The sequence below is a fragment of the Oncorhynchus clarkii genome, chromosome 27 (assembly GCF_045791955.1).
Source record: "Oncorhynchus clarkii lewisi isolate Uvic-CL-2024 chromosome 27, UVic_Ocla_1.0, whole genome shotgun sequence".
Lineage (NCBI taxonomy): Eukaryota > Metazoa > Chordata > Actinopteri > Salmoniformes > Salmonidae > Oncorhynchus > Oncorhynchus clarkii.
This window is the reverse complement of record NC_092173.1, coordinates 16,079,657-16,105,436: the sequence shown is the minus strand read 5'-3', so window position 1 is coordinate 16,105,436 and position 25,780 is coordinate 16,079,657. Positions and strand designations below refer to the sequence as shown.

The following is a 25,780-nucleotide window of genomic DNA, read 5'->3' as shown; positions in this document are numbered from 1 at the left end:
TATAGGGCTGGTTTCCTGGACATGGATGTAGCGTAGTCATGGACTAAAACGCTGTTTCAATGGAGATTCTTCATTGGGGGTACTATGAATGCACTGACCTTTTTGTCACAGACGGTGGTGTTAGAGTCTGTCCAGTGAACTGACCTTCTCCATGCCCTGTTGTGGCCTGTCTCCAGCTGACCAGCTCTATTGACATAGCAGGCGAGGAGAGGGAGGGACTGTGCTACCACATCTGGGTTCAAATACTATTTGAATCATTTTAAATACTTTATCTCTGCTTGATTGAGCTTACCTGGCTTAATGGACCAATAGTGCAGAAAACCTGCAAACCTTGTCTATCATATAGGCTAGAACAAACGCTCAAAGTATTGGAAACATTGCAAATATTATTTGAAAGCAGGTCTGGGGGTTACCCGGCCATAGTGACGGGTAGTATAACAGACTGTGGGAGGGAGTGACTGGGAGCTACTGGGAGTTTGTATAATTTCACCCCAAATTCCAGGGAAGCTTGTCCAGCGATCTTAGTCATGCTTCCCATCTGATGGCATTGCAGAGACACTCCAGCTACGGATGTGTGGGAGTGTGTGTGGGTCCTATTCAACTGCTGTAGCCATACCATACAAGTGAGTTGCTACAGTGTACGGCATTCCCAAATCCATTATGCATTATATAAATGTTTGGCAGAGTAGGCCTACAGAGCAGTGACTGTAGTCCAATATCTATCAGGTTTTTCCTGCCCCACAGAGTGAAGGAATTATCCAGTCTTTGACTCTGCAGCAGGGTATGATGAGGCCAGCCTCACTGCAGCAGGGAATGAGGATGAGGCCAGCCTCACTGCAGCAGGGTATGAGGATGAGGCCAGCCTCACTGCAGCAGGGTATGAGGATGAGGCCAGCCTCACTGCAGCAGGGTATGAGGATGAGGTCAGCCTCACTGCAGCAGGGTATGAGGATGAGGCCAGCCTCACTGCAGCAGGGTATGAGGATGAGGTCAGCCTCACTGCAGCAGGGTATGAGGATGAGGCCAGCCTCTCTGCAGCAGGGAATGAGGATGAGGCCAGCCTCTCTGCAGCAGGGAATGAGGATGAGGCCAGCCTCACTGCAACAGGGAATGAGGATGAGGCAATTCTCACTGCAGCAGGGAATGAGGATGAGGCCAGGTTCTTTCCAGCAGGATGTGAGGATGAAGGATTTGGAACTCAGCCTATGTGCATGAGGGAAGAGGCCTGGGTTCTATTCTAGAGGAATGTGTCTCTTTCCTGTCAATATTACTGCAGCTCAACTCTGTCTCTCTAGATCTGTACAGCAGACTGACTGCATCTCTCCCTGTATCTGCTGCTTCTGCTACTAAGGCAGTGGAAAAACCCAACACTTCACACCCAAATGTAACTATATAGGCCCTCTGTGTCCAATTCCCCTGTACTCACACACAGACCCTCACACACGTGCTTGTCCGCCCCTTTCCCCCCCCTCTGCCAGTACACACTACACCCTCTGTCCACAGTCAATGACCTTTTCATGCCACCATGGAGGGACATTTCCTGCTCGATTCTTGATTTGCTTACTTGAATTCCTTGCTAAATTCCTCAGCCTAACAAGTTATTTTCATACTAACTCCAAGTTGCTTGGAGGTTGTTCTACTGGCAAACCCATTCTAAAATAATCTGTCTCCACAGAGCAGAGAGGAAGCCAGAAGATTGGTCAACTGCTCGGTCAGAGCTAATGCAACAGTCATTGTTAGATCTCTAGCGTTGATCATGTCTAGAGTAGTGGACATTGGGGCTTTGGACCTGGTATGTTAATCAAGACTAAATTCCTGAGAAACTGTCTGCATATTTCTATATCTTTAAATCTCTACCTATGTCTATATCTATACCTGCACCTGTATCTGTAGTGGTGATATACTGTAGATGGCTGCCTGTGTTTTAAAGACTGGCTGAAATGGTGCTTTACTGTGGTAGAACACTAAACCATGACGAAAGGCTGGCTCGCTGACACCGTTTGTTTTCATGTCTTCACTGAGGGGTCTATGTTTGGTACGGGTCTTCCTGTTCAGTCTGACCTCCGAGCAGACCCCCGAGCCTGACCCTCTAGTGACCCTTCATAACAGCCCTCTGACCCCCCCTGTGAATCTCTTGTTGCAGCCAGGGGCTCCATTCTCTCTCTGTGAAGACCATTAGCTCTCTCCCTCTGTCTCAGGGCTCAGGACACTGTTGGCACCTGACCTACTGGTAGGGGTTACAGCCTGGCAGCTGTATTGTAATATCCTGGAGTGAATCTGTCTGTCTGTCTCCTCAGGAGGACTGTGATAACTAGCAGTGTGGACTGAAGGTGCAAGGTTGTTGTGTACATTACATGACTTGGTGGTTGTGAACAGCAGCAATATGACTTGGGTTATTATGTATCATAGAACCAGGCTCCCGGCCTGCTAGTTACACCGATGAGCCCCAGTAAAATACAGCCATGTTGATCATATTAATGATACCTTAGCAGGAAGTAGCCTATTTCATCTCCACGTTTACCCAGAGGTCCAGAGTCATGATGAAATGCTCGATCATGTACACATGGTCTAATACTCCCGTATGTATTTGTGGTACAGAATAGATGTGTTCTGTTCAATGGGAAATTCCCTGAGGACCTATTTAAGTGACCATCACCATGGAAAACTTTTAAACACGTGATCCTCAGAGTGTCTTTGTCCCACAGGGGGGATCATGTTCCATGCTGCTTAGTGACGACACAGACTGTAAATCTGTATGACCACATCACTGGTATGCAGATGTCACAGTCAGATCTCATGACTATAGTAGAGCATGGTGCTGCCTCTGATGCTGATGTGCCTAGCCTTGGGCGCCCAGGTTTCCAAGGTGACGTGAAAGCCTGTGACAGAGCCTACGCTGTGCCCTACTCAACACGACCCTGATGGTGGCAGACCAGGACTTCTTATCTATTTCTATAGGGAAAGTGATGTGACGCACAGGCTACGGCCCAAATGATAACCCTGGTCCCAGTTAGCAGCAGTCCTGCCTCTCCTACAGCCTGTGTGTCTAACCTGACAGCTGTCATGTGCAGACCAGCCCAGTCATAGAGCAGGCTAATGATTGACTACATACCTGATATCCAGTGTAACGATACACACAAGTCATATATTAACAGAACCAGGCTGGAAAACTCTCACTGCTCAGCTCAACTCAAAGGTCAATCACATTCCTGAGGGGAAATGCTCAAATAATTCCCCAATACAAAGTGGCACAAATCAAGTCAATAACAATGTTTATAATTAACACATATCTCAGTAACAGTTATTGAAATAAGGCTTTATTAAGATTATTTATTAACTGAGGACTGTGATTGTGTCTGTTGAAAGTGAAGTCCAGAGCTCTGTTGATCTTTACATTAACCTCAGCTGGAGTGTGTGTTTGTATTTGTGTGTGTGTGTGCGCTTACGTGTGTGTGTGTGTGTGTGTGTGCGTGTGTGTGTGTGTGTTTGAAAATAAACATGGTGTTTTCATGGCAATTCGAGTGGAATAATATGTTAGATGAGAGGTTATTGGTTGTGCCTCCTGGTGATTCAGTAGCCTGTAATCAATGTTCCACTCGGTTTCCTCAGGCCACTGGGTTCATCCATTCTGCTGCCCTCCTCTGGTATTAATGTGTAACTGCACTACCGTGTGTGTGTGTGTGTGTGTGTGTGTGTGTGTGTGTGTGTGTGTGTGTGTCCTCCTAGCCCTGTCTGTGTGATAGCTGTGGTTCTGGGACAGAGTTAACAGAGTCTGTTTGTCTGTCAGTAATTCATGATGATCTTTCTCCAGTTGTATTACACAGCTCATGGAAAACCAAATGACAGTGTTTGCTATGCTATCAAAGACAGGAGAATTACAGTATACAGGCTTACATTATGACAGGGAAACAGCATTGCCAGAAACAAACATTATATTACCTTGTGTACGCACGCACACACACACACACTGCTTATAATAGGTGACTGATTTACAGAGGGCTGCTGTCAAAGTGGAGCACATGCATGTCCATTAGCAGGAGGACAAGGTTACTAACTACATAGAACCCAGCTGTGTTACAGACTGCACTGGAGAGGGAGGGGGAGGAAAGGGATAGGGGGATAGTGGCATCTGATAAATCCCAGAGCAGACAGGACTGAGGATGGAAGGTAGGAGGGGAGAGAGAGGGAGAACAGAGAGAGAGAGAGAGAGAGAGACATTCAGTAAGGCTGTTGTAGTGGTGGCAGCAGTAGCAGGAGGACAGCCAGGCTTGCGGTGGTGTGGTGTGGGGACCATCTCGCTCTCTCTGCCTGGAGTCTGTTTCCTCACCCTGTATCTGGACCCAGAGACCCACCAATGCCAACAGGTACCTCTCTACTCTCTCCCTCTCTCTACAGTTCTATGTCCTCATGCTGAACTACTAAGAGTATCTCTTAACGTTAACAACTTACGCTCTGGATGCATCCCGACTGGAATCATATTCCCTACATAGTGCACTACTTTTGACCAAAGCTCTATGGGCCCTATATAGGGAATAGGGTGCCATTTGTGCCATATGGTTTGATTTCTGAACAGAGAGGAGGGGTGGTGTTGGTACACAGTGTGTTGAGAGGGGTGACAGACTTGTTGAAATGAAAAAGGAAATCTCCAAAAGCCAGAGTTTATGTTTTTTTTCTCCTCCATGAAGGGCCTCCAAGATAGCTGTCAAAACAACTTTAGCATGTGTGGGAAAATGGTCCTGGTCCAGCGCCTGGAAGTGTTTATGTAGAATTTGGGGCTGAGGTTGGGGGATGGACTGGAGCTGAGGGCTGGGGTTATAGAGCAGGCTGGGGTTTGGGGCTGAGGTTGGGGGATGGACTGGAGCTGAGGGCTGGGGTTATAGAGCAGGCTGGGGTTTGGGGCTGAGGTTGGGGGATGGACTGGAGCTGAGGGCTGGGGTTATAGAGCAGGCTGGGGTTTGGGGCTGAGGTTGGGGGATGGACTGGAGCTGAGGGCTGGGGTTATAGAGCAGGCTGGGGTTTGGGGCTGAGGTTGGGGGATGGACTGGAGCTGAGGGCTGGGGTTATAGAGCAGGCTGGGGTTTGGGGCTGAGGTTGGGGGATGGACTGGAGCTGAGGGCTGGGGTTATAGAGCAGGCTGGGGTTTGGGGCTGAGGTTGGGGGATGGACTGGAGCTGAGGGCTGGGGTTATAGAGCAGGCTGGGGTTTGGGGCTGAGGTTGGGGGAAACACTGGAGCTGGGGGCTAAAGCTTGAGAGTGATCACTATGTCTTTCGTAAGCATGCATGGCGGATTGATTTGTGTTCTGTTTGGAGCTGCTGGCTGAGTGGGGCAGAGGTGTGAGGGGCTGTGGAGAGTGTAGAAGGACAGGATCTGTAGAGGTGTTTTCTCAGCCCTGCCTGGGGCCATGATGTTTCCTGATACAGACCTCTCTTCCAGGACTTGAGAAATGTGTTCATGTGGGTCAGGGTGAGGTTTAGATCTGGGCAGTACTATTGTCAGGAGTAGTGGGGAGACAGGAACACCAGTACCCTGTGAGACCAGACCACTGCCCCATCCTTCTCTCAGCCAGGAACAGGTCTGTAAATCACAGTGGTGGTTGAAGAAATGGAAAGCTCTGAGATTAGGACCAGTCTTCACTGTGTGGCAGCACTGATTTAGAACATATGTGATGTCTGCCTTTTGAAAACAACTTGAAGTAACACCCCATGTCTTTAGCCCCCTGAGGAAACATCATTCTAGAAGGTTCACTGGGTTTACACTAAAGGGGCAGCAGCCATGTAGGGAAGTCGGAGTCAGAAGGGGTTTTTACATCTCTGTGGGCACTGGATGTTTTGGTGCTGTTGTCATAGTAGACAGTGGTAGGTGTGTGAGTGACTGCCCAGGTATGTTGTTGTATGTGTCTTGTGTAGTTGAGACATAGTATGTGTCACTGTGTTGTCTAAGGTAGCTATGGTTCTAACAGCATTGGAGGTCTGCTCTGTGCTGGGTGAAAGGTTTGGTGACTATGTTGGAAGATCGAGTCAGTTTAAGAGCTGTTATCCTGCGTGATGAAAGGGTGATCTTCTGAGCTGTTCCACGGGGTGAATGCAGTGTTGCTACAGCTGTTCTTCTTTCAACTCCATACCAGAGTATGTTAGCGAAGCTGGAGTGGAGCGAGATTCCTAAAGGCTGGAGCGTCAGCCTTCTCGCCAGCTCCAATTTTGTCTCCAGTAGCACTCACCTCACCAGCTCAGAGGATGCCCGGCCCAGCATGCATTTGTAGTCTACTTGTGTGCTGCTATATCCCCTTGCTTTAGCTACTGTTCTGCTACTGAGTTCGCTAAATATTTTCATAAAGAAACTGATAAAACACACAGGGGCTAAATCAATGTGACTAAATCAATGTGACAAAGATGAGGACCAAGAACAAGAGAGGGAGTGAGGTGATGTAGTGTCCATAAATAAATAATCATTGTGGAATCTGAAAAGAAAGGTATCCTGAAGCATAATGGTGTACATACTACGTGCACATGCTAAAGGAAAAGAACGAGGTGGATAGATAACTAAGTGTGTCATTGTAGCAAAGTATTTATGAACTAAACATCAGATCTCTTAAATGTTGCGTTAATTTCCGTTTTACTATCTACACAATAGGCCATAATTGATTTAGACTCTATAGGTCATAATTGATTTTGACTCTATAGGCCATAATTGATTTTGACTCTATAGGCCATAATTGATTTAGACTCTATAGGCCATAATTGATTTAGACTCTATAGGCCATAATTGATTTTGACTCTATAGGCCATAATTGATTTTGACTCTATAGGCCATAATTGATTTAGTCTCTATAGGCCATAATTGATTTTGACTCTATAGGCCATAATTGATTTTGACTCTATAGGCCATAATTGATTTAGACTCTATAGGCCATAATTGATTTTGACTCTATAGGCCATAATTGATTTAGACTCTATAGGCCATAATTGATTTAGACTCTATAGGCCATAATTGATTTTGACTCTATAGGCCATAATTGATTTTGACTCTATAGGCCATAATTGATTTAGTCTCTATAGGCCATAATTGATTTTGACTCTATAGGCCATAATTGATTTAGACTCTATAGGCCATAATTGATTTTGACTCTATAGGCCATAATTGATTTTGACTCTATAGGCCATAATTGATTTAGTCTCTATAGGCCATAATTGATTTTGACTCTATAGGCCATAATTGATTTTGACTCTATAGGCCATAATTGATTTAGACTCTATAGGCCATAATTGATTTTGACTCTATAGGCCATAATTGATTTAGACTCTATAGGCCTGGCATATTGCCACTGTCAAGGAGCTTTCCATACTGATTTGGTTATTTTGCCTAAAATCCTACCTATAGGAACATAAAAACAACTCTGCATCTCTGCCCAGCCTGTCAAGAGCAGCCAAAAGGGTGTTAAACATCCCCAGTGGCTCTGCAAGTGTGGAGGGGATATTTCTTTCTAGAATAGCCTTGAAATAATTGTATTCATATAGCCTAAATAATGTCTGGCTCCTGACCTATTTAGTGTTTATATGCTGTTTAATATGACATGTAGCCTATTTGAAATGATGTTCGCTTCTTACATTTACCCTTTCATGTTTATTAAACAACTTTTCATTCAAATCATATGGTTTGGTTTCAATACTTCAAAACCAAATGGTAGAGCTAGGTAGTCAGAAAATAGATGGGTGTTGGTTGAATTGTCATTTTAATGACTAGAGACAATTTGGTGGGGCTGTTTTTTTCCCCTGTTAGGTTGGAGCGGTTTTTAGCGGAGCGGTTGGAAAGGACATGCTCTGTGAGCAATGAGCGGGATTTCCGACAGCTCAACTCTGCTCACATACTCTGCTCCATACATACAGTACAGGCCCTTCAGAGAAACTGACTTCTGACCCAGTTGGCAGGCTTCGGGCCTGGTATGCATCCCAAATGGTATCCTATTCCCTACATAATGCACTACTTTTAACCAGGGTCCGTAGGGCTTTGGTCAAAAGTATTGCACTATATACACGCTTAGAAAAAATGGGTTCCAAAAGGGTTCTTTGGCTGTCCCCATAGGAGAACCCTTTTTGGTTCCAGGTAAAAATAATTTTTGGTTCCATTAAGAACCCTATGTGGAAAGGGTTTTTACATGGACCGAAAAGGATGACCAAAATGGGTTCTTCAAAGGGTTCTGCTATGGGGATAACCAAAGAACCCTTTTCGGTTCTAGATAGCAACTTTTTTTCTAACAGTTTGGGGAATAGGGCGCCATTTGGGACAAGACCAGGTCAACAACAGCAGCCTGCATCCTTCAGATTTGTAGCTCATGTCCTCCTGTTATCCTGCTGTTGACACTGACAATCAATAAGCTCTCTCTCTGTTTCTCTCTCTCTCACACCCTTTCACTGTCACTCACTCACTTATTCACTCACTCATTCACTCACTCATTCACTCACTCACTGACTCTCTATCTCACTCCCACTCACTCTCTCGGCACACATGGTGTTGGGTAGATTAGCGAGTGAGTGGCAGTGGCACCTCCTGGTACGGTTGTGATAGAGGGTATTGTATGGGGGTATGAGGGGGATATTGTGTGTAGTGACTGACGGTGGAGAGGTCTTAGGATGTAGCCCTGAGGGTGGCAAGGGGACCATGATGGAGACATGGGGGGAGGTTAATTAAAACCTGAAATGGAAAAATAGACCCACGTTGTTCCCACGACACTGGCAGAGTGACTTGGGGGCTGAGCCTGAAGCCGGGGCTTGGAAGATGGTAGGGGGTATGGGGACGGGTGGGAGGGGACACAGGAGGAGGGTGAGGGCTACCGGCAGAACCTGCAGCTAGGCTATATTATTAATCCATCTACTGCCTCGCCAGCACTCTGCTAGGCTCTCACTAGACCTACTACTGCCTATTCCTGGTTCTGTGTGCAGTACAACTACCTAAGTACAACCAGTCACTCAGGCTCTCTCCATTGAGGCTACAGACTACTCTTTATAGACAATAATTGAAGCCTCACTTAGCTCTTCCTATTGTCCATGCACAATTGAACTCTGTTAGACAAGGAAATGTTAGACAGAGACAGGAGGAAATGTTGGCTTGTTTCAGACATGAGACATGTGAGGTTGTGGTTGACTAGAAGTGGCACACTGTTTCCTCCTGTCTGTCTGTCTGCCTCGGGCTGTTACTGTAAGGTAGTGTGATCATCATTGTGTGCAGCAGTAGTCTGTCTGTAACCAGGCTGCTGCCACTCCTGATGCCTTCTCCAGGGTAGTCAGACAGCAGGGGAGCAGTGCACCAAACTTGTGGTTTCATAGCCACAGCTCTCTCTCTCTATCTATCTATAATTTCTTTCTTTCTTTCTTTTTCTTTCTTTCTTTCTTTCTTTCTTTCTCTCGTGCCATGTTAGACGCTGCCTGAGGATGCCTGTATGATTCATGGCTGCTGATTGTTGACGGTTTATGTCATGGTTTTATGTCATGCTTTGGTTTTCCCCACTTTAGCTGCCCACGCTTTTCCTTTCTGTCCATTTTCTGGAAAAACATCTGGACTCCAAGAAACTCCCCTTCCTCCCTCCCTCTAAAGCAAACAATGTAAAGTTCTCTGGCCATGTGACAGGGAGGAGGTGGTAGAGGGGTAAGATGGAAGGTCTGGGATGAGTAAAGGCTTCTCAAGCCACGGATCCAAACTATACTCTCATGTAGCCTTTGATTGTAGTGATGAGGTTTCATTGGGATTACATCTTTGGAGAGAAAAGTCCCACATTTCACACAGACATTAGTACACACGGCTCCTGTTGCTTGGCTCCTGGCATGATGTTCTCTGCCAAAAATGTGCTGAAAGAGATGTAGTGGGCAGAGCTGGGTAGGAGGGTACCGGGGGGTAGAGGAGGGGAAGAGGTGGTGTAGTGGAGGGATAAGGGGTACAAGGAGGGGAGAAGAGTGGGGAGTATCAGAAAGGGGTGGAGTTGGAGAGATATCAGAGGGTGGCCACATGGCTGTTTAGGGGTAGATGGAAAGAGAGAGGGAGAGAGAGAAGGGAGGTTTGGATGTGAGAGGGATCAGTAGAGATCAGTATCTCTGAGCAGCAGGCTGTGGTACTGGAGGGAGTCTAACGGTACTTACTGCTGCGTGGGAAGAGGAAAGATGCCCAGAAACTCTGAAACGTCTCTAATACGTCTGTAGAACGTCTGTAGAACCACCGTATTGGAATGTGTACATCCTAATGACTGTATGATGAAGATAACCAGTGAGTAAACCACAATCTGTTTGTTACATCATTACGGAGTAATATTTAGGATTGGACTAATATAGGGATAATTTATCTCTACTTCTTTAGAATTTAGACACGTCCAGTGTAGTGATTGTATTTATTTTAACAAGGAGTATGTTTCTTTATATGATATTATATAGGCGTTGATCTACGCACCTAACAGTTAACCAGTTAGCTTTGTTGTTGGCAGCCAGCCAGACAGGCTTAGGGTTAGGGTTCTGGTTAGGGCTTGCACTAACAGGTTCAGCTCAACCCTCCACCAGCCACTCTCCAAGTCTGCATCCCTATGGACCCTGGTCAAAAGTAGTGCACTATATTATAGGGAATAGGGTGCCACTTCAGATGCACACAGACCAAGTGTGCCATCGCTTCCCCTTAGGACACTAGCTATCTGCCCGTAGATCTGATGTTCGTTCCATAACAAAATGTTCCTACTGCACTGACTGTGTCCCAAAAAGCGATGTATGGACTATATATTCAATAGGGAAAGTAGTGCACTATATAGGGAATAAAGTGGCATTTGGGACACTGCCAGGGAATGTTCCTATAAAGGGAATGATGTTGCGTAAGGAGAGGAAGTCGTATCCCCTGTAGGGATAGGTTAGTCGGGCCACACACAAGCACACCCTCACCTTAGTAACAAACATACTGCTGGTGGCATTTTGGACCTTTGTCCCTCCACCGTGCTGGGTTTCATGTCATTGTTGCGATGCAACATTACACTGCACACAGTTTTACAGCCATGGTTGTGTAGTAACAAGCAGTTCCCGTCCTGACTCGTTGCCAGACCAGGGTTACATCCCAAATGGCACCATATTCCCTGTATAGTGCACTACTTTTGATGGGCCCTGGTCAAAAGTAGAGCAAAATACATGGAATAGGGTGCCATTTGGGACGCAGGCCAGCCTTTTCTCCCTGGAGAAGGTACGTCGGAACGTCGGTTGGAACAGAATGTCTCGAGATTCTGTTACAGAATGCCCAGGACAGGACAGTGGAATTCCCAGATCGTATTCCCTGTTCTGTTGCCAACAGTCCCACCTCCGGCGAGAATGGAGATGGAGGCACTCTCACCATGTGGTGCAGTAGAACAATATGGCTCTACTGTACTCAATACAATGTACAACTGGCAGGACAGGCTAGTCAGAAGAGAGAGGAAGACCTGAACTCTACTGTACTCAATACAATGTACAACTGGCAGGACAGGCTAGTCGGAAGAGAGAGGAAGACCTGAACTCTACTGTACTCAATACAATGTACAACTGGCAGGACAGGCTAGTCGGAAGAGAGAGGAAGACCTGAACTCACGGAAAGTCTTCTTTCACTTCTGTAACCACTGATGCTGCTATCTTAAGACTAGTGACAGTGACCGGAGGTTTTCATTTTCTATCATGTATCCTTACAACACTGCACTCAAAGACTTGTACTGAGATAGAGTTGAGCACGCGGCTACTTAATTCCACTAAGAACTGTCTAGTTGGCCAGGTTAGTGTCAGTTATCTATGGAAGATTTCCCATGTTGACTCAACCTGTGATGTGACCCTGTTATGGAGGCCGTTGGAGTAAACCGGGATCTGACGTGGGTGTAGAGGTAAACATGGACGTTGTCATCCAAGGACACTCTCTACATCCCAAATAGTACCCTAAACCCTTTATAGTGCACTACTTCTGACCAGTTCTATATGGAATCATAGAGCTCGGGTCAAAAGTGCTCTAAAATATAGGGAATAGGGTGGCATTTGGTGCATACCCTCTCCCTCTGGGAACTGCTAATATTTATTCAATTGGTGGTCAGACTTGTCTGTCTATGGACCAAAGTCCCTAGTCACTGACATGTGGACACAGCGCTGTAATGATACAGGTTAGACACAACACAGGTGAGTCACAGAGAAGATGGTCACTGTGTTGGAGAGAGGGGGTGGGGTACAGTATAGCCACAGGCCGGGGTCTGGAGAAAGGTGGGGTAGATACAGGACAGATGAAGTTTCAGTGAAAGGTTATCACTGTCACAGACAGTTCTATATGGAGACCCAGGTGGGATGAACTGTGATAAATGACTAGTGCGTCACGGAGCGTCAGACAAAGACGGGCGGGAACAGACATGCTGGGATACCTCTTTTGAGTGGAGTGGTCCTCTGTCCTCTTTATTCACACTAGACATATTGTTGAGGTGACTGTCGAGGGATATGGGCTGAAGGATGTTCCTATTGTGTTGATCTGCTGTGATATTAACACTAGCTAGTCCTTCTACACACCAACTTGCCTGGATTATACTGCTTCAATGCACTAGGCTATTGTCGCAGCTTCACTGTGGAGTTGGGATCATATTGGAACAGGAGGACAGGTTTGGGATCTGAATAGACTTCTATAACAGACCTGTCTGTAGTGCCAGTCCCGGGTAGGTGAGAATATTTTCATTCATAGTAGATGGGAGAGAATTGGAAAGTGTTTTTGAATTTTACTAGGTCATCTTCTTTCTCCATGTTTGCTATAGTAGCCTATCGATTCTATAGTGAGAGTGGTGTGTGTGTGTGTGTGTGTAAGGAGAGGAGAGAAGTGACAAGAGTAAGTGAGAGTGAGGGAGGATTGACAGGAGTGAGAGTGAGCGAGGAGATGGTGGAGTGAGAGAGGAGCGAAGAGAGTGAGGGGTCTGTTCTGTTAGTTAGACGTGAGAGGTCTGTCTACTTCTTGTCCTGTGAGTCAAGAGTTCGGAACCAGAGAGGGGACGTCACCCCTCAGGTGTCAGCAGGGTCAGGTCATGACCCCACAACAGGGGTCACAACTAGGGGTCACCTGTAGGGGACAGGGTTAGGGTTATTACAGGACAGCTGCTCTATTACAGGACAGCTGCTCTGTCAGGAGGCTGGCTGGATACTTAAATAAACATTGTCATGCTGAAACAAGAAGGGCCTTCCTCGAACTGCTGCCACAAAGTTGGAAGCACTGAATCATCTATAATGTCATTGTATGCTATAGCGTACACTGGAACGCTACGGAACTAAGGGGCCTAGCACGAACCATGAAAAACAGCCTCAGGCTATTATTGCTCCTCCACCAAACTTTACAATTGGCACTATGCATTCGGACAGGTAGCCTTCTCCTGGCATCCTCCAAACCCAGATTCGTCCGTCAGGTCTGCCAGATGGTGAAGCGTGATTCATCACTCCAGAGAATGTGTTTCCGCTGCTCCAGAGTCCAATGGTAGCGAGCTTTACACCACTCCAGCCGATGCTTGGCATTGCGCATGGTGATCTTAGGCTTGTGTGCGGCTGCTCGGGCATGGAAACCCATTTCATGAAGCTCCTGACAAAAAGTTATTGTGCTGATGTTGCTTCCAGAGGCAGTTTGGAACTCGGTAGTGAGTGTTGCAACCGAGGACAGGCGATTTTTACGCGCTTCAGCACTCGGCTGTCCTGTTCTGTGAGCTTGTGTGGCCTACCACTTCACGGTTGATCCTTTGTTGCTCCTAGACATTTCACAATAACAGCATTTACAGTTGACCGGGGCAGCTCTAGCAGGGCAGAAATTTGGCACCAACTGACTTGTTGGAAAGGGGGCATCCTATGACGGTGCCATGTTGAGTCACTGAGCTCTTCAGTAAGGCCATTCTACTGCCAATGTTTCTCTATGGAGATTGCATGCCCGTGTGCTCAATTGTATAGACCTGTCAGCAACAGGTGTGGCTGAAATAGCTAAATCTACTAATTTGAATTGGTGTCCACATACACTATACAAAGGTATCTAGAGAACATAAGACCAGGACAGTCCAGGACAGTTTGATCTGCTGCCTATGCTTTGCTACGATACCTATATTTAGCATGATTTGTAGATTTCTTCTGTTTGACACGTCTAATATTTTGTAAAACTGAGATAAACACACAACCAAAATGCAGTGTTGAGACGATAAAAATGATAGATATGACTTTTAAGGTGTAGTTTTAGAAATGTATATCCCATGTCTTCCTGTCCTGATCCCTCTGCTGTCCAGCAGTGTATCCTGACTTGTATTTCTGCCGCCCCTCACAGAGCTCTGTGGTCAGGTTATAGCCCTATAATCCAAGCTACCTGAGGGACCAACTATTTATATTTATGACCTCAGTACTAGTTGACGTTTTATTGTTACATTCAGTACAGTGAAATGGTTCTTGCATACTATCTAATAGCTTTATGGTTTCAATCTCAACCCTGCTTCTGTTTTTTGTTCTTCCAAGAGAACAACAATCCATGGTGAGTGCATAAAAGTAAAATTGTTCAGTGAATACCCCCTACCCACCACTCTGTGTTGGACATACTGTTTATTTCTGTTACTCTGACCGACAAGACATGTTTTCTTCTTCTGTTTCAGAACTCGAGGCAAAGGAGGCGTGTGATTGGCTACGAGCGGCAGGATTCCCCCAATACGCTCAGCTCTTTGAAGGTAGTTAACTCAATCAGCCAATAACACACCATAACAATGCAACACTGGTACACACACAAACACACACACACACATTTGACTGTCAGCTCCCCTCTCCAGTCATGTATTATTGTGTGAGAGAATGGTTTGATCATAACAGACGCATTATAATAAGGTAATAAAGTCATAATAGACCAACTATAAAACAAAAACGCAAGTTTTATTTTGAAACATAACCTCTGTTGTGAAATGAGCCACTGTTGATTTTAACTTTGATGTAGAGTTTCTATATGAGGAGCGAATTATCTGGCATAGTCTGTCTTCCTCTTACACTGCCCTGCCCCCTCTGTGCCCTCCTCTCCGCTCATGTCCTCTCCGCTCATGTCCTCTCCCCTCCTCTCCGCTCATGTCCTCTCCGCTCATGTCCTCTCCTCTCCGCTCATGTCCTCTCCACTCATGTCCTCTCCCCTCCTCTCCGCTCATGTCCTCTCCCCTCGTCTCCGCTCATGTCCTCTCCTCTCCTCTCCGCTCATGTCCTCTCCGCTCATCTCCGCTCATGTCCTCTCCTCTCCCCTCATCTCCGCTCATGTCCTCTCCCCTCCTCTCCGCTCATGTCCTCTCCGCTCATATCCTCTCCGCTCATGTCCTCTCCGCTCATGTCCTCTCCGCTCATGTCCTCTCCCCTCCTCTCCTCTCATGTCCTCTCCGCTCATGTCCTCTCCGCTCCTCTCCGCTCATGTCCTCTCCGCTCCTCTCCGCTCATGTCCTCTCCGCTCATGTCCTCTCCGCTCATGTCCTCTCCGCTCATGTCCTCTCATGTCCTCTCCGCTCATGTCCTCTCCCCTCCTCTCCGCTCATGTCCTCTCATGTCCTCTCCGCTCATGTCCTCTCCCCTCCTCTCCGCTCATGTCCTCTCCCCTCCTCTCCGCTCATGTCCTCTCCGCTCATGTCCTCTCCGCTCATGTCCTCTCCACTCATGTCCTCTCCCCTCCTCTCCGCTCATGTCCTCTTCCCTCCTCTCCGCTCATGTCCTCTCCGCTCATGTCCTCTCCCCTCCTCTCCGCTCATGTCCTCTCCGCTTATGTCCTCTCCCCTCCTCTCCGCTCATGTCCTCTCCGCTCATGTCCTCTCCCCTCCTCTCCGCTCATGTCCTCTCCGCTCATGTCCTCTCCCCTCCTCTCCGCTCATGTCCTCTCCGCTCATGTCCTCTCCCCTCCTCTCCGCTCATGTCCTCTCCCATCCTCTCCGCTCATGTCCTCTCTGCTCAAGTCCTCTCCCCTCCTCTCCGCTCATGTCCTCTCCCCTCCTCTCCTCTCATGTCCTCTCCGCTCATGTCCTCTCCGCTCCTCTCCGCTCATGTCCGCTCCTCTCCGCTCATGTCCTCTCCGCTCATGTCCTCTCCGCTCATGTCCTCTCCGCTCATGTCCTCTCCGCTCATGTCCTCTCATGTCCTCTCCGCTCATGTCCTCTCCCCTCCTCTCCGCTCATGTCCTCTCATGTCCTCTCCGCTCATGTCCTCTCCCCTCCTCTCCGCTCATGTCCTCTCCCCTCCTCTCCGCTCATGTCCGCTCATGTCCTCTCCCCTCCTCTCCGCTCATGTCCTCTCCGCTCATGTCCTCTCCGCTCATGTCCTCTCCACTCATGTCCTCTCCCCTCCTCTCCGCTCATGTCCTCTTCCCTCCTCTCCGCTCATGTCCTCTCCGCTCATGTCCTCTCCCCTCCTCTCCGCTCATGTCCTCTCCGCTCATGTCCTCTCCCCTCCTCTCCGCTCATGTCCTCGCCGCTCATGTCCTCTCCCCTCCTCTCCGCTCATGTCCTCTCCGCTCATGTCCTCTCCCCTCCTCTCCGCTCATGTCCTCTCCGCTCATGTCCTCTCCCCTCCTCTCCGCTCATGTCCTCTCCCATCCTCTCCGCTCATGTCCTCTCTGCTCAAGTCCTCTCCCCTCCTCTCCGCTCATGTCCTCTCCCCTCTCCGCTCATGTCCTCTCCCCTCCTCTCCGCTCATGTCCTCTCCCCTCCTCACCGCTCATGTCCTCTCCACTCATGTCCTCTCCCCTCCTCTCCGCTCATGTCCTCTCCCCTCCTCACCGCTCATGTCCTCTCCACTCATGTCCTCTCCCCTCCTCACCGCTCATGTCCTCTCCCCTCCTCTCCGCTCATGTCCTCTCCCCTCCTCTCCCCTCATGTCCTCTCCCCTCATGTCCTCTCCGCTCATGTCCTCTCCCCTCCTCTCCGCTCATGTCCTCTCCGCTCATGTCCTCTCCCCTCCTCTCCGCTCATGTCCTCTCCGCTCATGTCCTCTCCCCTCCTCTCCGCTCATGTCCTCTCCGCTCATGTCCTCTCCCATCCTCTCCGCTCATGTCCTCTCTGCTCAAGTCCTCTCCCCTCCTCTCCGCTCATGTCCTCTCCCCTCTCCGCTCATGTCCTCTCCCCTCTCCGCTCATGTCCTCTCCCCTCTCCGCTCATGTCCTCTCCGCTCATGTCCTCTCCCCTCATCTCCGCTCATGTCCTCTCCCCTCCTCTCCGCTCATGTCCTCTCCTCTCATGTCCTCTCCCCTCCTCTCTGCTCATGTCCTCTCCTCTCATGTTCTCTCCCCTCCTCTCCCCTCATGTCCTCTCCGCTCATGTCCTCTCCCCTCCTCTCCTCTCATGTCCTCTCCCCTCCTCTCCGCTCATGCCCTCTCCCATCCGCTCATGTCCTCTCCGCTCATGTCCTCTCCGCTCATGTCCTCTCCCCTCCTCTCCGCTCATGTCCTCTCCGCTCATGTCCTCTCCCCTCCTCTCCGCTCATGTCCTCTCCGCTCATGTCCTCTCCGCTCATGTCCTCTCCCCTCCTCTCCGCTCATGTCCTCTCCGGTCATGTCCTCTCATGTCCTCTCCGCTCATGTCCTCTCCCCTCCTCTCCGCTCATGTCCTCTCATGTCCTCTCCGCTCATGTCCTCTCCCCTCCTCTCCGCTCATGTCCTCTCCCCTCCTCTCCGCTCATGTCCTCTCCGCTCATGTCCTCTCCGCTCATGTCCTCTCCACTCATGTCCTCTCCCCTCCTCTCCGCTCATGTCCTCTTCCCTCCTCTCCGCTCATGTCCTCTCCGCTCATGTCCTCTCCCCTCCTCTCCGCTCATGTCCTCTCCGCTTATGTCCTCTCCCCTCCTCTCCGCTCAGGTCCTCTCCGCTCATGTCCTCTCCGCTCCTCTCCGCTCATGTCCTCTCCGCTCATGTCCTCTCCCCTCCTCTCCGCTCATGTCCTCTCCGCTCATGTCCTCTCCCCTCCTCTCCGCTCATGTCCTCTCCCATCCTCTCCGCTCATGTCCTCTCTGCTCAAGTCCTCTCCCCTCCTCTCCGCTCATGTCCTCTCCCCTCCTCTCCTCTCATGTCCTCTCCGCTCATGTCCTCTCCGCTCCTCTCCGCTCATGTCCGCTCCTCTCCGCTCATGTCCTCTCCGCTCATGTCCTCTCCGCTCATGTCCTCTCCGCTCATGTCCTCTCCGCTCATGTCCTCTCATGTCCTCTCCGCTCATGTCCTCTCCCCTCCTCTCCGCTCATGTCCTCTCATGTCCTCTCCGCTCATGTCCTCTCCCCTCCTCTCCGCTCATGTCCTCTCCCCTCCTCTCCGCTCATGTCCGCTCATGTCCTCTCCCCTCCTCTCCGCTCATGTCCTCTCCGCTCATGTCCTCTCCGCTCATGTCCTCTCCACTCATGTCCTCTCCCCTCCTCTCCGCTCATGTCCTCTTCCCTCCTCTCCGCTCATGTCCTCTCCGCTCATGTCCTCTCCCCTCCTCTCCGCTCATGTCCTCTCCGCTCATGTCCTCTCCCCTCCTCTCCGCTCATGTCCTCGCCGCTCATGTCCTCTCCCCTCCTCTCCGCTCATGTCCTCTCCGCTCATGTCCTCTCCCCTCCTCTCCGCTTATGTCCTCTCCGCTCATGTCCTCTCCCCTCCTCTCCGCTCATGTCCTCTCCCATCCTCTCCGCTCATGTCCTCTCTGCTCAAGTCCTCTCCCCTCCTCTCCGCTCATGTCCTCTCCCCTCTCCGCTCATGTCCTCTCCCCTCCTCTCCGCTCATGTCCTCTCCCCTCCTCACCGCTCATGTCCTCTCCACTCATGTCCTCTCCCCTCCTCTCCGCTCATGTCCTCTCCCCTCCTCTCCGCTCATGTCCTCTCCACTCATGTCCTCTCCCCTCCTCACCGCTCATGTCCTCTCCCCTCCTCTCCGCTCATGTCCTCTCCCCTCCTCTCCCCTCATGTCCTCTCCCCTCATGTCCTCTCCGCTCATGTCCTCTCCCCTCCTCTCCGCTCATGTCCTCTCCGCTCATGTCCTCTCCCCTCCTCTCCGCTCATGTCCTCTCCGCTCATGTCCTCTCCCCTCCTCTCCGCTCATGTCCTCTCCGCTCATGTCCTCTCCCATCCTCTCCGCTCATGTCCTCTCTGCTCAAGTCCTCTCCCCTCCTCTCCGCTCATGTCCTCTCCCCTCTCCGCTCATGTCCTCTCCCCTCTCCGCTCATGTCCTCTCCGCTCATGTCCTCTCCCCTCATCTCCGCTCATGTCCTCTCCCCTCCTCTCCGCTCATGTCCTCTCCTCTCATGTCCTCTCCCCTCCTCTCTGCTCATGTCCTCTCCTCTCATGTTCTCTCCCCTCCTCTCCCCTCATGTCCTCTCCGCTCATGTCCTCTCCCCTCCTCTCCTCTCATGTCCTCTCCCCTCCTCTCCGCTCATGCCCTCTCCCATCCGCTCATGTCCTCTCCGCTCATGTCCTCTCCGTTCATGTCCTCTCCCCTCCTCTCCGCTCATGTCCTCTCCGCTCATGTCCTCTCCCCTCCTCTCCGCTCATGTCCTCTCCGCTCATGTCCTCTCCGCTCATGTCCTCTCCCCTCCTCTCCGCTCATGTCCTCTCCGCTCATGTCCTCTCCGCTCATGTCCTCTCCTCTTATGTCCACTCCTCTCATGTCCTCTCCCCTCCTCTCCGCTCATGTCCCCTCCTCTCCTCTCATGTCCTCTCCCCTCCTCTCCTCTCATGTCCTCTCCGCTCATAACCTCTCCCCTCCTCTCCCCTCATGTCCTCTCCCCTCATGTCCTCTCCCCTCCACTCCGCTCATGTCCTCTCCCATCCTCTCCGCTCATGTCCTCTCTGCTCAAGTCCTCTCCCCTCCTCTCCGCTCATGTCCTCTCCCCTCTCCGCTCATGTCCTCTCCCCTCCTCTCCGCTCATGTCCTCTCCGCTCATGTCCTCTCCCCTCCTCACCGCTCATGTCCTCTCCACTCATGTCCTCTCCCCTCCTCTCCGCTCATGTCCTCTCCCCTCCTCACCGCTCATGTCCTCTCCACTCATGTCCTCTCCCCTCCTCTCCGCTCATGTCCTCTTCCCTCCTCTCCGCTCATGTCCTCTCCCCTCCTCTCCGCTCATGTCCTCTCCTCTCATGTCCTCTCCCCTCCTCTCCCCTCATGTCCTCTCCCCTCATGTCCTCTCTGCTCATGTCCTCTCTGCTCATGTCCTCTCCGCTCATGTCCTCTCCGCTCATGTCCTCTCCGCTCATGTCCTCTCCCCTCCTCTCCGCTCATGTCCTCTCCGCTCATGTCCTCTCCCCTCCTCTCCGCTCATGTCCTCTCCGCTCATGTCCTCTCCCATCCTCTCCGCTCATGTCCTCTCTGCTCAAGTCCTCTCCCCTCCTCTCCGCTCATGTCCTCTCCCCTCTCCGCTCATGTCCTCTCCCCTCTCCGCTCATGTCCTCTCCCCTCTCCGCTCATGTCCTCTCCCCTCTCCGCTCATGTCCTCTCCCCTCTCCGCTCATGTCCTCTCCGCTCATGTCCTCTCCGCTCATGTCCTCTCCCCTCCTCTCCGCTCATGTCCTCTCCGCTCATGTCCTCTCCCCTCCTCTCCGCTCATGTCCTCTCCGCTCATGTCCTCTCTGCTCAAGTCCTCTCCCCTCCTCTCCGCTCATGTCCTCTCCCCTCTCCGCTCATGTCCTCTCCCCTCCTCTCCGCTCATGTCCTCTCCGCTCATGTCCTCTCCCCTCCTCACCGCTCATGTCCTCTCCACTCATGTCCACTCCCCTCCTCTCCGCTCATGTCCTCTCCCCTCCTCTCCGCTCATGTCCTCTCCACTCATGTCCTCTCCCCTCCTCTCCGCTCATGTCCTCTTCCCTCCTCTCCGCTCATGTCCTCTTCCCTCCTCTCCGCTCATGTCCTCTCCTCTCCGCTCATGTCCTCTCCTCTCATGTCCTCTCCCCTCCTCTCCCCTCATGTCCTCTCCCCTCATGTCCTCTCCCCTCATGTCCTCTCCGCTCATGTCCTCTCCCCTCCTCTCCGCTCATGTCCTCTCCCCTCCTCTCCGCTCATGTCCTCTCCGCTCATGTCCTCTCCCCTCCTCTCCGCTCATGTCCTCTCCCATCCTCTCCGCTCATGTCCTCTCTGCTCAAGTCCTCTCCCCTCCTCTCCGCTCATGTCCTCTCCCCTCTCCTCTCATGTCCTCTCCCCTCCTCTCCGCTCATGTCCTCTCCTCTCATGTTCTCTCCCCTCCTCTCCCCTCATGTCCTCTCCGCTCATGTCCTCTCCCCTCCTCTCCTCTCATGTCCTCTCCCCTCCTCTCCGCTCATGCCCTCTCCCATCCGCTCATGTCCTCTCCGCTCATGTCCTCTCCGCTCATGTCCTCTCCCCTCCTCTCCGCTCATGTCCTCTCCGCTCATGTCCTCTCCCCTCCTCTCCGCTCATGTCCTCTCCGCTCATGTCCTCTCCGCTCATGTCCTCTCCCCTCCTCTCCGCTCATGTCCTCTCCGCTCATGTCCTCTCCGCTCATGTCCTCTCCGCTCATGTCCTCTCCGCTCATGTCCTCTCCTCTTATGTCCACTCCTCTCATGTCCTTTCCCCTCCTCTCCGCTCATGTCCTCTCCTCTCATGTCCTCTCCCCTCCTCTCCTCTCATGTCCTCTCCGCTCATAACCTCTCCCCTCCTCTCCCCTCATGTCCTCTCCCCTCATGTCCTCTCCCCTCCTCTCCGCTCATGTCCTCTCCGCTCATGTCCACTCCTCTCATGTCCTCTCCCCTCCTCTCCGCTCATGTCCTCTCCCCTCCTCTCCTCTCATGTCCTCTCCCCTCCTCTCCTCTCATGTCCTCTCCTCATGTCCTCTCCTCATGTCCTCTCCGCTCATGTCCTCTCCGCTTATGTCCTCTCCTCTCATGTCCTCTCCTCTTATGTCCACTCCTCTCATGTCCTCTCCCCTCATGTCCTCTCCCCTCATGTCCTCTTCGCTCATGTCCTCTCCCCTCCTCTCCGCTCATGTCCTCTCCTCTTATATCCACTCCTCTCATGTTCTCTCCGCTCATGTCCTCTCCCCTCCTCTCCTCTCATGTCCTCTCCCCTCATGTCCTCTCCTCTCATGTCCTCTCCCCTCATGTCCTCTCCCCTCATGTCCTCTCCGCTCATGTCCTCTCCCCTCCTCTCCACTCATGTCCTCTCCTCTCATGTCCTCTCCCCTCCTCTCCGCTCATGTCCTCTCCCCTCCTCTCCGCTCATGTCCTCTCCTCTCCGCTCATGTCCTCTCCCCTCATGTCCTCTCCCCTCATGTCCTCTCCTCTCATGTCCTCTCCCCTCCTCTCCGCTCATGTCCTCTCCTCTCATGTCCTCTCCCCTCCTCTCCGCTCATGTCCTCTCTTCTCATGTCTTCTCCCCTCCTCTCCGCTCATGTCCTCTCCCCTCCTCTCCGCTCATGTCCTCTCCCCTCCTCTCCGCTCATGTCCTCTCCTCTCATGTCCTCTCCCCTCCTCTCCGCTCATGTCCTCTCCTCTCATGTCCTCTCCTCTCCGCTCATGTCCTCTCCCCTCATGTCCTCTCCCCTCATGTCCTCTCCGCTCATGTCCTCTCCCCTCCTCTCCGCTCATGTCCTCTCCTCTCACGTCCTCTCCCCTCCTCTCCGCTCATGTCCTCTCCTCTCATGTCCTCTCCCTTCCTCTCCGCTCATGTCCTCTCCTCTCATGTCTTCTCCCCTCCTCTCCGCTCATGTCCTCTCCTCTCATGTCTTCTCCCCTCCTCTCCACTCATGTCCTCTCCCCTCCTCTACTCTCATGTCCTCTCCCCTCCTCTCCGCTCATGTCCTCTCCGCTCATGTCCTCTCCCCTCCTCTCCGCTCATGTCCTCTCCGCTCATGTCCTCTCCCCTCCTCTCCGCTCATGTCCTCTCCTCTCATGTCTTCTCCCCTCCTCTCCGCTCATGTCCTCTCCCCTCCTCTCCGCTCATGTCCTCTCCTCTCATGTCCTCTCCCCTCCTCTCCGCTCATGTCCTCTCCGCTCATGTCCTCTCATGTCCTCTCCTCTCCGCTCATGTCCTCTCCCCTCCTCTCCCCTCATGTCCTCTCCCCTCATGTCCTCTCCGCTCATGTCCTCTCCCCTCCTCTCCGCTCATGTCCTCTCCTCTCACGTCCTCTCCCCTCCTCTCCGCTCCTGTCCTCTCCTCTCATGTCTTCTCCCCTCCTCTCCGCTCATGTCCTCTCCTCTCATGTCTTCTCCCCTCCTCTCCGCTCATGTCCTCTCCCCTCCTCTACTCTCATGTCCTCTCCCCTCCTCTCCGCTCATGTCCTCTCCTCTCATGTCCTCTCCCCTCCTCTCCGCTCATGTCCTCTCCGCTCATGTCCTCTCCCCTCCTCTCCTCTCATGTCTTCTCCCCTCCTCTCCGCTCATGTCCTCTCCCCTCCTCTCCCCTCATGTCCTCTCCCCTCCTCTCCCCTCATGTCCTCTCCCCTCATGTCCTCTCCCCTCATGTCCTCTCCCCTCATGTCCTCTCCGCTCATGTCCTCTCCCCTCCTCTCCGCTCATGTCCTCTCCTATCATGTCCTCTCCCCTCCTCTCCGCTCATGTCCTCTCCGCTCATGTCCTCTCCTCTCCGCTCATGTCCTCTCCCCTCCTCTCCCCTCATGTCCTCTCCCCTCATGTCCTCTCCTCTCATGTCCTCTCCCCTCCTCTCCACTCATGTCCTCTCCTCTCATGTCCTCTCCCCTCCTCTCCGCTCATGTCCTCTCCGCTCATGTCCTCTCCCCTCCTCTCCGCTCATGTCCTCTCCGCTCATGTCCTCTCCCCTCCTCTCCCCTCATGTCCTCTCCTCTCATGTCCTCTCCCCTCCTCTCCGCTCATGTCCTCTCCTCTCATGTCCTCTCCTCTCCGCTCATGTCCTCTCCCCTCCTCTCCCCTCATGTCCTCTCCTCTCATGTCCTCTCCCCTCCTCTCCGCTCATGTCCTCTCCTCTCATGTCCTCTCCCCTCCTCTCCGCTCATGTCCTCTCCGCTCATGTCCTCTCCCCTCCTCTCCGCTCATGTCCTCTCCTCTCATGTCCTCTCCCCTCCTCTCCGCTCATGTCCTCTCCCCTCCTCTCCGCTCATGTCCTCTCCTCTCATGTCCTCTCCCCTCCTCTCCGCTCATGTCCTCTCCTCTTAAGTTTTCTCCTTTCCTCTCATGTCCTCTCCCCTCAGGGAGGGAAGAGAGAAAAGTGATAGAGAGACAGGGGACTGCAGAAAGAGAGAAAGAGAGACTCGGCTGGGCTTTGGTCTGGATAGTTCCTGGCTAGAGTTACTACCCAAACATGTCCAGCACACTAAAACAAAGAGGTCATGAGAAAACGTTTTATCATCATGGTTTAGAAGCAGCCAGCTCTCCTCACCACTACTGCGGTTGATTCAGTGTGTATGGAAAGAAGTGCTATCCACATGTTGTCCCCCTGTATTCAGCTGTATTCAGCTCCATACAGCCTGCTCACTAAAGGAAACAACGTTTTCCAAGACTAGTGTTTCAATTCAGGTGAAGCTGTTGTATTGAGGGAGACACTGATGAGTAGACGTGAATATTGAGTATAAAATAACTGCATTTTGAAACCATTTCCAAATTCCTGCCGGCTGCGGCTCCCAGCACCCAGACCTGTCTGAGTGTATTCTGATATCTGTGTTTCTCCTTATGTGACAGACGTTACGCTACGTTGCTTTCATAAAACAGTTAATGGTACCACATGAATGCAGTGGAATGTAATATGGAGGGTCTGGAGTGAATCTGTGGTTGCGTCCCAAATGGCACCCTATTGCCTACATAGTGGACTATGGGCCCTGGTCAAAAGTAGTACACTACGTGGGCAATGAGGTGCCATTTGGGACGCAGATGTGTGTTACATAACAGGAGGCCAATACCCAGAGACAGACGTAATGCTGCTACTGCTCAACGTCTCAGCGCCGTTATTTGGGCAAACCCTGTCTCTCTTCATTACCCTCTCTCTCTCTCTCTCTCTCTCTCTCTCAGCCTGGTGACTCCTCTCTCTCTCTCTCTCTCTTTTTTCTCTCTCTCTCTCTCGCCCACCCCTGGATAGCTCTCTGGAAACAATGTGCTTTCCTTCTCAGAGCTCTTCTGTTTAACTTCCTGAGTTAAAAAGTGCCACGTGTTTCCAGCCTTGCTGCCCTATTAAGGAGCTAGATAACTACAGAGGAGAAATGTTTTTATCTTTAATCTGAGAGCAGACTTTAATCTGTTAATCTGTTTCCTCCTCCTCAGATTCTCAGTTCCCCATCGACATCTCTCCTGTGAAGAAAGACCATGACTTTCTGGACAACGACCTGGTGGAACCTCTCTGCAGGTGAGTGGATTAAACCTGGTTGGGATTTTCCAAGACGACTTCCATACCGATTGCAGTGTCATTCAGTTGACATTGAATGTGTGAGATTGTATGCCAGTCAGTAAGGTAACACCAGAGAGAGCTGAGTGGTTTGAGCCTCAGGGACGTGAAATGGATCAACATCGCTTAAACTGACAGAGCGATAATCACTTGTGAACAACAAGCACGTCACTCACGCATCTAGGAGTCCTTTTACTAAACAGACGTCACAGGAAAAAACAGCAACACAACAGATTAGCCAACCTGCCAGACCAGAGGGGTATGCTGCAAAGTAAGATCAATGCGTTAGCCAGCTAACTTAAATATAGTGAAATAACTTTTTATTTTATGGTAAGATAAAATTGAAATAGGCATTGACTCATAAACCAGAAAATCAATAGTTATGTCTGTGCCCATTTTAACCTGTTTCTGTCTGGCAAGACCTGTAGTCAAGCTCAACCTCACCATTGTTTCCCCTCTGCTATGCCAAGACAGTAACGGTC

At 51.2% G+C, this 25,780-nt stretch overlaps 1 protein-coding gene across 2 annotated transcripts in view; it reads left to right on the top strand.

Moving 5' to 3' along the window:
• Positions 1-25,780, top strand: part of LOC139385475 (stAR-related lipid transfer protein 13-like) — a 90,761-nt gene that overhangs the window by 53,406 nt on the left and 11,575 nt on the right. For both annotated transcript variants that reach the window (XM_071130536.1, XM_071130535.1), the window contains 2 exons: positions 14,620-14,691; positions 25,178-25,259. In XM_071130536.1, coding sequence (XP_070986637.1) covers positions 14,620-14,691; positions 25,178-25,259 — 154 coding nt within the window. The remainder of the gene's footprint in view (positions 1-14,619; positions 14,692-25,177; positions 25,260-25,780) is intronic.